Here is a 15,614-nt window from a genome sequence, read left to right as displayed (position 1 = left end):
TCGTCCTTGGTGTCTTGAAGTTATGTTTCATCAGGAACAAATGCATCAAGTCCATTAGAACAAAACAGGGAAGGTCTCTGCTGCCGAGGCTCTACCTTTTAAAAATCCCCTTGCCCATGCCTCAACGCAGAGCATCTCCCAGATTCTGTTTCTCAAATCACATTTATCAGTGTGACAACTGATATTCTGCTCCAGCTGGGCAGTCAATCCAGGGAGGAGAGGCTGGCTAATACAGTGTGAGGGACTAGAAAGAGTGATGTTTCAAGGTATTTTGGGATGCATGGGGGGGTGCTGCTGTTGTACTGAGGATGGCGAGAAGAACGACACAGAATGCAAGTCCAGGATAAAATGGGAATGTTTAATTAATTACAAACTCGTTTGGTAACTTGGTTCGCCATAGAGGAATGATATGATTGGTCCATTGGTCAGCCACCTACCAGAGTGATTGGCTGAACGGTATAACACTCATTTTCAAAATATTTTTCCCAGTATACAAAAACAATCTCCACCACAGCCTGCACCTGTGAGATAGTTTACAAAATCTCAAACTGTTTCCCAGCCAGTCTGCGTGAGAAAGGAGACTTTCACAGGTGGCTGAAGAAAGCTAGAAAATTTCTCTGGTAGCTTTTTAGTATCCACAATTCCCCCTTTTGACCAAAAAGGTAGCGTTTGTAGTCCTCTGCGGGGCCCCTTGCAGAAAGGAGAACACACACAGCATAAGGGATCCGTTTAGTAATGGCTGTCACCAGACTGAATCCAAATGAGACACTGATTTAAAGTGGGCAGAGATTCTCCAGCAGTGCCATGGGAGATACAGCTAGCGAATCCAGCTATATGTCCAGTCATTAATTCTGAATAGCCTTCAGGGCTCTACATCAGTTACTAATTCTGGATAGCCTTAAGGGCTCTAAAATTCTGCATAACATTCTGACTCCATAACATAAGAAACTTAAAAGTTCAGTCTCTGCTTGTAGAAGGACCAGGCTGATGGTCGACATCTTGGTCATCATCAGAGGGATCATTCGATGAATGATCTGCATTCTGGTCATCATTTGAAGGCTGCCTTGGAGGTTGCCTGTTCTGCTTCTGGTGCCGCAGGTCAGGGCGAGCGCATCTTGCAGGTAGCCACTGTACCCCAGTATCTGTGGAAACGCAAGCATACCCACAACCCCAAGCAATGAGCTCATGCAGGCCTTCCCACTTGTTAGTAAGTAGATCCCGTACCCAGACTTTCCCTTGAGGCAGGTGCATCTTGCCTGCAGACTGCAATGAAAGAAAATGATTTAAAATAACAGGATTGTTCGAATTTGGTGGCACTGTAAGATGATTAATTGTATATAGAGTTTTTTCTAGTCGGCTCTGTGGGGTTTCTCCATGCATTCCCCCTTTTTGTTTCTCCAAAACACGCTTCAAGGTGCTGTGAGCACGTTCGATAATGGCTTTGCCAGCAGCAGAATGTGGAATACCCAAAGTATGATTTACACCCCATAGGTGTAAAAACTGCCACGTCTTCTGTGAGGTGTAGGCAGGGCCATTATCGGTTTTCACAGAAGAAGGCACGCCCAAGATCACGAAAGTCAGTTTCCAATGGGCAATGACATCACGGCCCTTCTCTCCAGTGTGAGCAGTAGCCCACATAGCTGAGGAGAAAGTGTCAATAGACACGTGCACATATTTCAGCTGACCAAATTCTGGGATGTGAGTTACATCCGTTTGCCAAAGCTGCAAGGCTTTGAGGCCTCTGGGGTTTACCCCCGCTGGCAAAGGTGCAGCGAGTCCGTGACAGTCAGCACAAGCGCTGACAATGTCACGCGCCTCGGTTGGCGTTAAATGAAACTGCTTCTGCAGGGTATGTGCACTTTGAATGAAGAAACCGTGCGATGCCTTGGCTTGTGCAATTCTGTCAGGCTGAGGTGCTACCTACGCAGGGTTGGCCAGCATGTCAGCCCTGGCATTGCTTTCTGTTATGAAACCTGGCAAATTGGTGTGACTTGGAATATTCAGAATGTAATATGGGTGAACTTGAGCTTGAATTGCACTCCACAAAGTTTTCAATAGTGAAAACAGAGCTGCATTATTGACTTCTTTCAAAAGTGAGCAATCCAAGTGTTGGGTTATATCTGCTATGTAAGCAGAATCAGTGACCAAATTCAAAGGAACCTCAGAAAATTGCTGAAAAGCCACGGCAACAGCCCTCAATTCAACCAGCTGGGCAGAGCCTGACTCGTAGCCTTCCAGCACCTGCCAGTCAGATTCCTCCTTCCAGGTAACAGTGGCTTTCCCTGTCTTTCTGGAGCCATCAGTGAAGATGGTGGGCCCTTGCACTGGCATCCAACTATTGTTTGGCTGCAAGGTGAAGCTGGTCGATTTTGCCAACTGCAGTAATTTGTGGCTGGGCAGATGATAAGCAATCTGCCCCAAAAAGATCTGCAGTGCACTTTGCAAAGGAGCGCTGTTAGTAAAGCTCCACTCAAAGTGTTCCTGCTGTACTGGAAGAACAATTGTTGCACAATCTGCTGCCATTAATTGCAAACAATGTTGGTGGCATTTGATTATCAAACAAGCGATCAATTCAAACAATGTGGGTGCTGTCTTTTTTGGCTGATGAGGCAAAAAGACCCATTCCAGGATATGGAAAGGGTCGGGCCACTGTCTATTCCATTGGCCAATGATACCTGTAGGATGAAAATCTGGAGTGGTAATGAAAACAGTGATATCAATGGAGGGATCCACTCGATAAACCTGACAAGCCTGTTGAACCTCCGCCAGTGCTCATCGCTCTTCAGGAGTCAGTTTTTGAGATGAATCCAACTCGGGGTCCCCCTTTAAAATATTAAAAAGCGGGGAAAGTTGTGCTGTGGTTAGCCCTAAATAAGGACGTAACCAATTAATGATACCCAGCAATTTCTGAGCATCATTCAAGGTCTTAATAGAATCCGAGAATTGCACCTCTTGGTGCTCTATACTTTGATCCAAAATTTTGACTCCTAAGTATTTCCAAGGAGGATGCTGCTGAACTTTCTCTGGAGCCACCTGCAATCCATAAGAATGCAGAGCAGTGAGCAGCCGAGGCTGAATCCTCAGCAGCTCATCCTGGGTGGATGCTGCCACCAGGATATCATGGTAGCAGTATGCCTCAGGAAACTGCTCACGGACTCTGGACAAAGCTTGAGCGACATACCATTGGCAGATAGTCGGGCTGTTCTTCATACCCTGAGGTAGAACCTTCCACTGATACCTCTGCGCAGGTTCCGCATTGTTAACTGCAGACACAGTAAAAGCAAATTTTGGTTTGTCATCAGGATGTAAAGGAATAGTGAAAAAACAATCCTTCAAATCAATGATCAGGATTTCCCACCCTGTTGGGATCATGGTGGGTGAGGGCATGCCAGGCTGCAATGCCCCCATACTTTCCATCACTGCACTGACTTGTCGGAGATCCTGTAACAATCTCCATTTCCCTGATTTTTTCTTAATTACAAAAACAGGAGTGTTCCAGGGACTAGTACAAGGTTTAAGATGTCCCTGTTGTAATTGCTCCTGGACTAACTGACAAAGGGTGACGAATTTCTCTTTTGGTAGGGGCCACTGCGAAATCCAGATAGATTTGCTTACTAGCCACCGCAAATGCAGCATAGGATACTCTGCGCCCTTTAGCATAGTGGCCCCAACTAAAAATTTGTCCCAATCCGCACCCCCCAAGCTGCCAACACATCCCACCCCCAGAGGTTAAGCGGAGCTGCAGTGACATAGGGCCGAACTGTAGCTGTTTGCCCCTCTGCATTTTTCACCAGCACACGTTGCTCACTTAAGCAGCTCTTTGCCGTTCTTCCCAACCCTGTGATGGCTGACCCCGCAGGGGCCAGAGGCCACCTGGGAGGCCACACAGAGAAGGAGACAACTGTCATGTCAGCGCCTGTGTTGATCAAACCTTGGATCTTGGGCGGTTGGGCATTTGGCAGGATTAGGTTACACATCACCTGCGGCTTTTGGCTGGAGATATCAGCAGTCCAGAAGACCTGCAGAAGCCCCCTAGATCCAAAGCCACCATCTCCGTGACTGCGTTGTTCTGCCCTAGGAACACATGACTTAGAAGGCACAAGTTGAACAATTCTAGTCTTTTCAGGAATGGTAATGGCGGGGTGGGTGTGGAAACCATAGCACAAATCTGGCCTGCAAAATCAGCATCAATAACTCCTGGGTGTACAAAGATCCCTTGAAGGGTGACACGAGACCTACTCGCAAGCAATGCGCTGAAGCCCTGACCTAAGGGTCCATAAGCATCCAAGGGAACCTTATAAACACGACAGGATTCTAAGATGACTGTTGCTGTGGTGTGCACATCCACCCCAGCTGATCCCTGGGTGCTGGCTGCAAGCTGACTGAGTAGGCCTGTGTCTGTACCATGCCCTTGGGAAACATTTGTGTCTGTGCACAATTCCCCTTTGCACTCCTGGGCAAGTTTCCAGAGTGTATCAGAGGTCAACCATTGGCATGATACACAGATCCACAGTATTCTGCAGAATGACCTGGCCTACCGCATCTCTCTCATTGAGCAGCTCCCCTGCTTTCCTTATTTCTCATCTTTTGTCTAATCTGTTTCTGCTTGCTCTCAAGCCTAGGTTGCCTTTTTTGTCCACCAGAATTTAACTGAAGAGGTGGCCAGAGCAGATTTATGCTCCCCAGATCCCACCTTAGCACAGGCTTCAACCATCTGTGTTAGCGTGGGTTCCCCTGGTAAAGCATCTATGATCCTTCTGCACTCATCATTAGCATTATCTCTTGCTAGCTGTCTACACAACAGGTGCCTCATGGCCTCATCTTCAACCTGCTTTTCCAAGGCTGCAGCAATCTTTTCCACAAAAGATAAAAAGTGCTTTTTCTCCCCCTGAGATATTTTCACATATCGTGTTTTAGGAGCAGCCATGTCTATGCCCTTTAATAAGGCTCCCATACCAATCCTCTGAGCCTGTTCAAGGATCTGAGGATGCCAGGTAGCCTGAGTATCAGGGTCCCAATAGTTATTGGCTCCCATGAGAACATCTGCAGGAACTCTGTATCTGGGATGAGTTGGAGGCCACTGCATATTCTCAGCTGCAGCCTTCTCAGCCATCCTTCTCCAATTAGCCTCAAAAACTGAAAATTGTACGGGTTGAAATAATACCTGACCTAGATGCTTAATATCAAACAGGGAAAGCAGATCAGTATTTAGCACTCTAATAATCTGCATGACTTCAGGAGAACCTCATCTGTCGAATTTCCCACGTGTTCACTTGTCAGAAGAAGTAACTTTCAGGGATGGGACTACGCGATTACATGGATATATTGTTTAAAATAACAAAACGCATCAGTCGAGGCGTGAGATTTTACAATACCTCCTAATACGGGCGACTAATCACAAGATTTAGAATTACATCGTAATTTATAACTTTCTAATGCAATAGGCACTTAAAACAACACTTTGTTTTGGATTTATGACCTATCACCTGTGGCACTTCTCATTGCAATGCAGCTATGTCTTGACCAATAACTTCTCATGTCACGTACACACAGATGTCTCTATTATACCATCTACACTCTTAACTTAAACTATATAAAATCACACTATTATATTTAAAACCCTCCACCAGAACACCCAGTGTACATTTTTACTTATAACTATAGGAACACAGGCTTGTAATTCTTTTGCTTAAGATCTATAACTCTCTGTCAATTAAGCCAGACCTAGTCTCTTCCACGGTTGTAAACCAAAGCCTCTTTTAATTGCAGGAGTTTCTACTCCTTTATGTCCCACACTAATCCATATTGAGCAACCTTAGTCTGCAGATCCTGGACCACCCTCCAAGCAAAGGTCTCATGTTTGTCAAACTGACCTGAGTTAGGAAGGGCTTTCTGTACAGGAGAAGTTTGGATAATACCCTCTGTATCACTACCACCTTGGTCCATCGTTACATCGCTGTGATCTACCTGCACACCATTCTGAGGCAAGGCAGCAGCCTGCTCAGGTCTCCCTTCCCCTTCAGGCATCCCACCTCTTTCTACTAAGTCCCAGTCCCCAGCCTCCAGTGCCCGCCTCTTGACCTCCTCCCAGAACCGTCTGGAATCTTTTGGACGCACAGTCACCTTGCATTCTGGAAATGTCCGAGGACGGTTGCGGGCTAGCCGTGTTACCGGTTGCTGGCGCCTGAGTGCCTTCACAGATTCCCGTAGCGAAGCAGGCGTGTCCGTAGCAACGCTGCTAGCATCGTCGGGCAGGGGTGCGTCCGATGGTCTCCCGGGAGGCTGGCAGGATGCAGGCACCACACCAGCGTGCGGCTCGGCTGCGGGGGCTGTAGCGGCGAGGGCTACGCCCGGCAAGGCAGCTTGAGACGTTGCGGCTTGCATCGGCACCGCCATCTGCGCAGGCTCCGGCGCTGCGGCCGCCGGCGCTGCGCCCCGTGCCGCGCCCAGGGCTGCCAGCGCGAGTCCAGCCGCGGTAGCCTGTCGCGACATCTGCAGTAGTGCTGCCAGCTGCTGTGATACCTCCCGCAAAACCGTAAGCTATTGCGTTACCTCTCGCATCATCGTAAGCTGCTGTGCCAAGAGGCTGTGCGCTATCTGTCCTTGCACCAAACATTGCCCAGCTGTTGGGGCATGCGCATGATAGCCAAGCGCTACGGGTGCCGGCGCGGGACAGAAAGGCACCGGAAACGTGGCTGCGGCAGACTATGGCGGCTTGCCCGCACCCGGGACCGGCACGGACGGTTCCCGCGGCGGCAGCGCGGCCGGTTGCGCTGCGGCAGGCAGCGGCGCCGAGCTCGGCTGCTGAGCTAACGGCGCTGGGCCCGCCCATGGTGCCGGGGCGGAAGCCGCCATGACACCCCCCGCCTCACCCGGTCGCGGCAAAAGGGACGCCGTGGGGAGATCCCGCTGCAACAACCGATATAGGTGGCTGAACGTGCGACTGTGGCACAGAGGAGGGAAGGGCGGCCGCCGGAGCGAAAGGTGGAGGACGCTCCAGCTCTTCTGCTGGCGAGGGGTATCTCGAAGGGGCATACTTCCGCGGGGAAGGATAGGACCCCCGCTCTGTACTCCGGACTGGTGTCGGAGACGGAGCGATCGTACTGCCCACGCTGTCTTGAGTCAGTCCCCCCTCAGATAACTAATCATCCGCGGCAGACCCCTCAGAACCTTCATCCTCAGATTCATCAGAGCCCGTTGTCCCTTTCCGTCTCGTCCTTTTGTCCATTTCTGCATTATAACATATAGAGTTCCCGACGTACGTAGTAGGTTGACTACATTCTTATCGCCAGATACAGCCTCGTGTATTAATGCGTCCCCTAGCCGTTTCCAAGCTTCTGAGCATTGTTAGGATCTGGTGTAAGCCCGTGATCTGCAGCCCAGTGAAGCAAAGCGCAGAGAGCTTCATCAGTTATATCAGCTCCTGCGATCACTATCACAGATTTGAAGGCAGAAAGTATCGTGCTTTCTTTTGAGGATTTATGTCCCATCTTTTCGGTCTAGGGTTCCGTCCCCGCAGCCCGGGGCCGCGCGGCGGTTCGGTTCGCCTCTAAGTGCGCTTGCAGTTCACGTCGCAGGCCACCAGATGTCACTGTTGTACTGAGGATGGCGAGAAGAACGACAGACTGCGAGTCCAGGATAAAATGGGAATGTTTAATTAATTACAAACTCGCTTATATAACTTAGTTCGCCATAGAGGAATGATATGATTGGTCCATTGGTCAGCCACCTACCAGAGTGATTGGCTGAACGGTATAACACTCATTTTCAAAATATTTTTCCCAGTATACCAAAACAATCTCCCACCACAGCCTGCACCTGTGAGATAGTTTACAAAATCTCAAACTGTTTCCCAGCCAGTCTGCGTGAGAAAGGAGACTTTCACAGGCGGCTGTAGAAAGCTAAAGCTATAAAGTTTCTCTGGTAGCTTTTTAGTATCCACGGGGGGGGCGAGGAGGAAGGGAGGTAGGTCAGACCTTGCCCTCGCAAGACAGTGAACTGCCCTCCACCACCCACCCCTAGAGCCTGTATCCTAGCCCCACAGTGTCTGCCAATCTTTGGCACACCGGAGGCAGTGCTCCACTCTTGCCTAACCCAGCTTTTGGCCAGAGTGGCCAAATCACTGTAAGTCCCACCTGTGGCAAGGGCCCAGGAAGGCCAAGTGGTATTTAGTCTTAGAACGAGGCCAGCACACATTTTGATCCTACCTTCCTCTTGGAGTTTGTATCTGAATGCTGCTGGAACCCAGGAGTTGGCAGCTATATGTGTGCTTTTCTGTATCTTTTCTGTCTTTCTTCTTTCTAATTCCCTCTTCTCAGAACATCTTGAATAACAATATTGAACGGGTTTAAAGTTTGCTAAATTGAATGGGCCAAATTAATGCTTTGAGCAGTGTTTTATGTTGACTGGATGCTGTACTAAATCTTTTGCTAGAGTTCCCTGACTTTCTACAATTTGCCAGTAAACTTTTGTCTTGTTTTGACCTCTTGAGAATATCTGGTCAGTGTTTCTCCCATGCGTCTAACCCAGAGTACATGAACCACTACGAAGTCCTTTTATTAGGGCCTTACACACAGGTGCTTACACAGGTACAACAGAGGAGGAAAAGAGTGCACTGGCTGCACTATGTCCAGACTGGACTCTAGAACCGGGCAGAGTACACTTAAAGCAACTCCTGAAGAGTAAGAGACACCATCAGTTCTCCACTGTACTTCCTAACGCATTTACTACCAGCTTCAATAGAAAACACCAATCCTGACATAAAGTAGACCTGAGAGACACAAATATTCAGAATCAAGTGGTCCTAGACACTCCAAATCCATTAAAAGCAATGAGAGTGCTACTTCAAATGTGATAGGAAAGTCCATCTCCATTGTTCAACCATCATTATATGGGACATTTCTAAAATGAAAAATAACAAACATTATTTCTACCTGAAGATGGTAAATGAGCCAACTAGTCAAGGCTCCACTGGACCTGCTGTTTGTAAACAGTGAAGGACTGATGGGTCATGTGGCAGTTGGAGACCACCTTGTGCACAGTGATCATGAAATTATACAGAGTTTTAGTTTCTTGGAGAAGTAAGGAAAGGGATCAGCAGAAATGCTACCTTGGAGTTCTCGAGGGCAGACTTCAGCCAGTTTGGGACACTGGTTGACATAGTCCATTGGAAGGAAGTCCTGAGGAAGCAAAGAATGTCCAGGAAGGCTGGACATTCTTCCAGAAGGAAGTCTTAAAGGTACAGGACCAGGCTATCCCCCATGTACTGAAAGATGAACCATGGGAAAAAATACTGGCCTGGCTGAAAAAAGAGCATTGGCTGAAACTCAGGAAGATGGCTCAGCAGCTCACAAAGAGTACAAGGATGCAGGGAGAAAATTAGAAGGGTCAAATCCCAAGCAGAACTTAATCTGGCTTCTGCCATAAGACAACAAAAAATGTTTTTACAAATACATCAGCAACAAAGAAGGGCTAAGCAGAATCTCCCTCCCTTATTGGATGTGGGAGGAAACATAGTTACAAAGGACAAGATACTTAATACCTTCTTTCTCTCAGTCTTTAATAGCAAGACCCATTGTTCTCCAGATACCCTGCTCCTCGAGCTGGAAGACAGGAACATAAGCAGGACAGGATCAGAATGAAGCTCCCGTAATTCAGGAGGGAATGTTCAGCTACCTGCTATGCCACTTAGACATTCATGAGTCTATGGAGCCAGATGATATCCACTCATCAGGGTACTGAGGGAGCTAATGGAAGAGCTCACCAAGCCAACATCAATCATTTATAGAAGTCCTGGCTAACTGGGGAGGTCCCAGGTGACAGGAAGTTGGCAAATATTATGCCCATCTACAACAAGGGCTGGAAGGAAGATCCTGGGACCTACAGGCCTGTAACCCTAATGGCTCTCCCCACACCAGCCATGGGGGCTTGCACTGCAACGTCAGGGCCACGAACATCATCCTCAACCTGGCCATTGGTAAGGTGAAGCTGATAACTTCAGTTGCAGCACAAATCTAAAGGACATGCTATACACCTAGTTTTCAGGTGAGCCCATGCTAGGGCCTGGTCAGGCACCAAAGGGCACCCTTTGCTGGGGTGGGAATAATTCTTCAAGATGTTTTTTTCATGGAGGGTAGGTGGGGACAATTTTGTGGAATGGGAGCCAGCTAGTACTGGTGTGGGGGGAACCAGCGCAACAAAACCTGTGGAGGGTAGCAGAGGGGGGTTTGAAAAACCTTTGCACCAGCCACTTTCATTTGCAGGCATGGGAGGGCTTGTGGTGCTATACCCCCCTCTTCTGCCTTGGCCTATGGTATTTTTCTTGACCAATGCAGGGGTGAGGGCAAATAAAAGGCAGTGTTTTCCCTACTCCTGCATGAGTGTTTTCCTTGCATAAGGTTGGGCCTTCCCGGGGCTCACTCTGCCGTCTTTCAGTGTCAGGGACTTTCTTTTCAAACCTAAAGTTTGTTGACAAGGGTCAGGTGCTGGCAAGAAGGTAGCAGGTCACACTGTGTGGCACCGGTGTAGTCTCCACATCCCCAGGGATGCCAGGCGAGGGCAGCGTGCCCCTGATGAGCTCCATCTGTATCCCACAAGAAAGCAGGTGTACAGCCCCACCAGAGGGGATAATCTTCCGCTACCGTGGACATCCAGCAATGATCTGGTCCCTGAGCGTTCTGCTCTATGACGTGGCCTTCAACAGAGATGAGGACATTATTCTGGGCTGTTATCTTCTTCCTGCCATTGGTGTTTTGAGCTGGTACCTGGCTTTGCATCGCAGGAGGAATAACAGAGTTGGGAGATTACAGGTGGCATACGAGCACCCTGTTCTTGCAACTACGGAGGAGATTGATTTCTCATGGTTAGCTGGAGGAACTGGCACACGTCCTACCATCCTGCTCTCCAAAAGAGAGAATTGATTGGGAAGTTTGGGCATAGCCTGGGCACTGTAGACCCTTGAAAAGAGGGGACCATTGACCAGCAGCTTTTTGTTTTCTCTCCCCAGAGTGCCAGCACTTCGTCAAATGGTGTTTATCCATGTGTCCCTTGGACAGGCCTTAATTGGAAGACCTTTTCAAGCATTCTTAGCTGCAGGACATTCACCTGCCCCAGGAGATGGCAAAGATCCATCCCCCTGCACACTAGTATCCAGCAAGCAACAGCTCTACACATCTCATGGCATTAAGAAGCCAAGAAAGCCAGACTCTTTCCCTGCAACTGTAGCACAGAGTAGGGATCACAGATGATGAGATGCTTCTGCTGGTCCTGGGGGAAGTTGCAGAAGAAGTGGCTAAGCACTCTCCATGGTATTTCAGAAGCTGTGGCAGTCCGGTGAAGTTTCCACAGACCAGAAAAGGGGAAACATCCCCTCTGCAGATCCCTGGCATCGTAGTCTCCCTGCAACCCAGGGTACAACTATGGCATCCTGTGGCATCCTTGTATTACCGCAGGCCTGGGCCCTAGGGTATATCACCCTGTCCTGCAGCCATAGGGAGGAGGAGGAGAGAAGATCCGGCAGGCAGGAATTGTGCAGCAAGATTGATTTATTTAATTATTTTACAAACTCTTTTATAGACTTTTTTCTTCATAGTCTAATTGGACAAAGGACCAGCCACCCCTTGGGGTGATTGGCTAAAATCCTAAAACATGCATTGTCAAAATATTTTTCTACTATACCATAAACAAGACTTTTCAAGGCTGCAGGTGTTTGGTTGTTTACCTACTCTGCTACCTCTTCTGTGAGAGAGAAAAATCTCTCACGGACTTAGAAAATAGCAAGAAAATCCTTGCTAGCAGCATTTTTGTATCTACAATTCCCCCTTTTTGTTTGATAAGAGAACAACTCTACTATTAATCCTAAATGGAAATTTACATCAGTTATTAATTCTAAATATGTCCTTAAGGCTTTAACTATCTGACTCCATAACAAGAAATTTAAAGTTCAGTCTCTGCTTGTGGAAGGACCATCCCAGTCTCTGCTTGTGGAAGGACCATCTGCCTGATGGCTGACATCCTGGTCATCATCAGAAGAGTCATTAGGCTGATGATCTACATTCTGGTCGCCATTTGGATGGTTGGTGTTCCAGTCATCATTTGGAGGTTGCCTGTTCTGCCTCTGGTGCTGTAGGTCAGGGCGAACGCATTTTAAAGGTAGCCACTGTACCCCAATATCTGTGGAAATGCAAGCATACCCACGACCCCAAACGATAAGCTCATGCGGGCCTTCCCACTGGTTAGTGAGTAAATTCCGTACCCAGACTTTTGCCCGGGGCAGTTGTCTCTCACCTGCAGACTGCAATGAGAAAAAATTATTCAGAATAACAGGATTATTTGAATTTTGTGGTACTGTAAGGTGACTGATTTTATACAAAGCTTTTTCTAGTCGGCTTCAGTAACCAAATTCAAAGGTTCCTGTGAGAATCGCAGGAAAGCCATGATAACAGCCCTTAATTCAACTAACTGAGCAGAGTCTGACTCGGATTGGGGTGTTAATGAACCACTGCAAAGGCAGTGTAGGATACTGTGCGCCCTTATGCACAGTGACCCCTGCTAAAAATATGTCCCAATCCGTACGCCCCAAGCTGCCAACACATCCCGTCCCCAAAGGTTAAGGGAAGTGGTAGCAACATAAGGCCTAATTGTAGCTGGGTGCCTGTGTTGGGTTGACCCTGAGTTGATGGACAGTCTTTAAGACCAATGACGCTTCTCACAATTTACATATTTAAACCGCACAGAAAGGCGGGACTTCCCCTTTTTTGGTCGGAGCTCGCCTGCTGGAAGGTGGGGGGGCTCCGAGCCTCCCGGCCCCGCTGGGCCGGGCCGGGGCCACTGCCCCTTTCCCCCTTTCTCAGCACCACGGCACGGACCCTGGATCACTGTGGGGGGACTGTCCCAGAGCCGCAGGCAGCTCAAACCAGCCATGGACTGCTCACAGCTAAACCCATCCAGCGCAGCTTCTGGGGACAGGCGGGTCCCTCTCCTCTCCATGCGGAGCCGGCGGAGCCAGCGGGAGCCGGCAGAGCCTCCTGTCTGCAGCCAGCACACTTCGTGCTGAACTGAAGAGGACACCGTGCAGCCAGCAGCACAGAGGGAGCGAGGCTTTCCCCACCGTCAAGCCCGAACAAGAACACCCTTCAACATGGCGGTTTCAGAGTCAGAGAAAGAGAAGTGAGTCACGTGGGACGGAGCTGGAAATGGCGATGGGAGAGAAGAGGGCGGTGCCGCGATTCTGGCGCGCAGCTTAAAAGAAACCTTCTTGCATGCCGTGGTAAGAAACCGTAATACCGCAAACTGTTTGTCTCTTTAATCCAATGAAAGAACATGGGGGGATGGAGTATCCTCGTGTGCCTGTGAAGATTGTGAAGAATGCCTATGCCAGGCTATATAGAAGTAGTGAGAGGCTGTTAGAGACTTGTGGCGAAGAAAAGCCTCTGTGTGCAGGCCAAAATAACTTATCCTTAAAAAGATGAATAACCCCATGTGATGGCCCATGTTTTGTAGTATGAAAGAACTGTGAAATTCTTCATGGGAGAGATGTTCTACACACAGCAGACTGTTTGTTTCCGGGCGGGTGTGCTGTTGGTGGCAGTTTGGGAACCACGTGCAACTGAAGGAAAACCTTTTCTTCCTTAAGCATAAGAGAAAGACTTTTCAAGAACTGCAACACTGACTAACATCCCATGTTCTGTTATCCCTTTGTGTGAGCTGGATAAAAGGAGAGAAGTGCTGGAAGGGGGGGGGGGGGGGGGGGGAATTTACTTTAATTTTGTTTTGTTGTTTTCTCTTTACTTTTAATTCTGTTAGTAATAAAGCTCTTTCATTGTACTGCAACTGTTTAAGGTTTGTGCCTGCTTTGCTTTTCTCCTAATTCTTATCTCACAGAAGGAAAATAAGTAAATAATGGATATTTTGAATCAAAACCACTACATTTAATTGGTGTTTCTGCCCGGTTTCGAACTCAACCCGCTACAGTGCCCCTCTGGGTCCCTCACCACCACAGGCCGTTTGCTTAAATAGCTCTGTGTGATTCCTCCAAATCCTGCGATGGCCGATCCCACCGGGGCTAAAGGCCATGAGGGAGGCCACGCAGAGAAGGAGATGATCGTTACATCAGCACCCATATCAATCAAACCTCGAAGCTGAGTCCGGGGTGGACGGGCGTTCGGCAGGACCAGGGTGCATGTCATCTGTGGCCTTTGGTCAGAGATGTCTGCAGTCCAGAAGGCCTGCGGAAGTCCTGTAGATCCACTGCCGCTATATCCGTGAGTTTGTTGTTCTATCCCGGGGACACGAGACTTAAAAGGCACTAATTTAGCAAGGCAGGTCTTTTCAGGAATAGTGACAGGGGGTTTTTGTGTGGAGACCATAGCACAAATCTGACCTTTAAAGTCAGCATCAATAACTCCTGAGTGCACTAAGATTCCTTGATGGGCAACATCAGGTTTTCCCACCAGCATCACACTGGATCCCTGGGCTAAGGGTCCATATGCATCCAAGGGAACCTTATAAATACCACTAGAGTCTGACTGCTGCTGTGGTATGGACGTCAAACCCGTCTGATCCCTGGGTGCCGTCTCCAGGGTGGCTGGGTAGGCCTGTGCCTGTACCTGTGCCACTCTTGGGGGAGCGATTGCATCAGAGAGCAACTCCCCCTCCTTGCTCCCCGGTGGAAGTTTCCCGACAAAGGCCGACCATCGGCATGAGTCAGAGGTCTACAGTAGTCCGAGCAATGCCCTGGCCTGCCACACCTCTTGCACTGAGGGATTGGTGTGTTCTCTTTTTGGCTCGGCTTAGGCCACTTCCGTTTTTTCGCCTGTTTTGGTTGCTTTGGTTCACGACCAGAAGATGTGTGGACAGGCTGCAGGAATGCAGACAAAGCAGACCTTTTCTGGTTCCCAGATCCCACCTTAGCGCAGGCTTCGACCATGTCTGTTACCTCAGGATCCCCTGGTAAGGCATCTATGATTTTTCTGCACTCTTCATTTGCATTATCTCTCAGTAACTGCCTTAACAACATCTGTCTTAACCCATCATCGTCAACCTGCTTCTGGAGAGAAGCAGCGACTTTCTCTACAAAAGAGAGGAATGACTCTGATTTCCCTTGAACTATTTCAGTATATCGCTTTCTGGGTGCTGACAACTCTATGGTTTTCAACAGGGCAGCCATGCTGGCTGACCTGTTGAACTTGCTGCAGGATGCTAGAGGACAAGGTACCCTGTAGACTGGGATCAGAGAAGGGACCAGTCCCCATCAAAGCATCCATTCCTGCTGTCCGCCTAGGATCGGCAGCAGGGAGCTGCATATTCCCTAATGCAGCCTTGTCGGCCAGCTTTCTCCAGGTTTTCTCAAAAACGGTAAATTGTACAGGTTGAAATAGAATTTGACCTCAGTGTCTGATATCAAATGGAGAAAGCAAATCTGTATTTATCACCCTTATTATCTGCATAACCTCAGCACAACCTAGCCCATATTGTGCCACCTTGGATTGGAGGTCCTGAGCAACTTTCCAAGCAATCACCTCATGCTTATCACGCTTGCCTGAATTTGGGAGAGCCTTATACACTGGGAAAGCTTGGATCTCCCCTTTTGGGGAGTAACTACCATCCTGAACTTC

General features: G+C 48.6%; 1 protein-coding gene and 1 long non-coding RNA gene across 6 annotated transcripts; one reads left to right on the top strand and one right to left on the bottom strand.

The window, feature by feature from the left end:
• Nucleotides 1-337: 337 nt before the first annotated feature.
• Nucleotides 338-6,648, bottom strand: LOC116441120. 5 transcript variants are annotated; one of them, XR_004238904.1, is made up of 6 exons: nucleotides 6,124-6,648; nucleotides 3,809-4,088; nucleotides 3,182-3,263; nucleotides 2,950-3,033; nucleotides 2,676-2,823; nucleotides 338-1,142 (listed from the first exon to the last, which is right to left on the bottom strand). XR_004238904.1 is itself a non-coding variant. In XM_032102713.1 (4 exons), the coding sequence occupies exons 1-4, from the start codon at nucleotides 6,490-6,492 to the stop codon at nucleotides 876-878; spliced, it is 1,119 nt and encodes a 372-aa protein (XP_031958604.1). In that variant the 5' UTR covers nucleotides 6,493-6,645; the 3' UTR covers nucleotides 338-875. The 5 variants fall into 5 exon arrangements, 1 of the variants encoding a protein (XP_031958604.1); XR_004238899.1 differs by having other exon boundaries at nucleotides 2,676-3,033; XM_032102713.1 differs by lacking the exons at nucleotides 2,676-2,823; nucleotides 2,950-3,033 and having other exon boundaries at nucleotides 338-1,263; nucleotides 6,124-6,645.
• A 215-nt stretch (nucleotides 6,649-6,863) lies between these two features.
• On the top strand, nucleotides 6,864-11,241 carry LOC116441175. Its single transcript, XR_004238932.1, has 3 exons — nucleotides 6,864-6,984; nucleotides 9,566-10,044; nucleotides 11,006-11,241. It is a non-coding gene; the product is annotated as an uncharacterized LOC116441175 (long non-coding RNA).
• Nucleotides 11,242-15,614: the final 4,373 nt, after the last annotated feature.

The sequence above is a fragment of the Corvus moneduloides genome, chromosome 1 (genome assembly GCF_009650955.1).
Source record: "Corvus moneduloides isolate bCorMon1 chromosome 1, bCorMon1.pri, whole genome shotgun sequence".
Taxonomy (NCBI): Eukaryota; Metazoa; Chordata; class Aves; order Passeriformes; family Corvidae; genus Corvus; species Corvus moneduloides.
The sequence above is the reverse complement of the archived record's forward strand: the minus strand, read 5'-3'. Positions and strand labels throughout refer to the sequence as shown.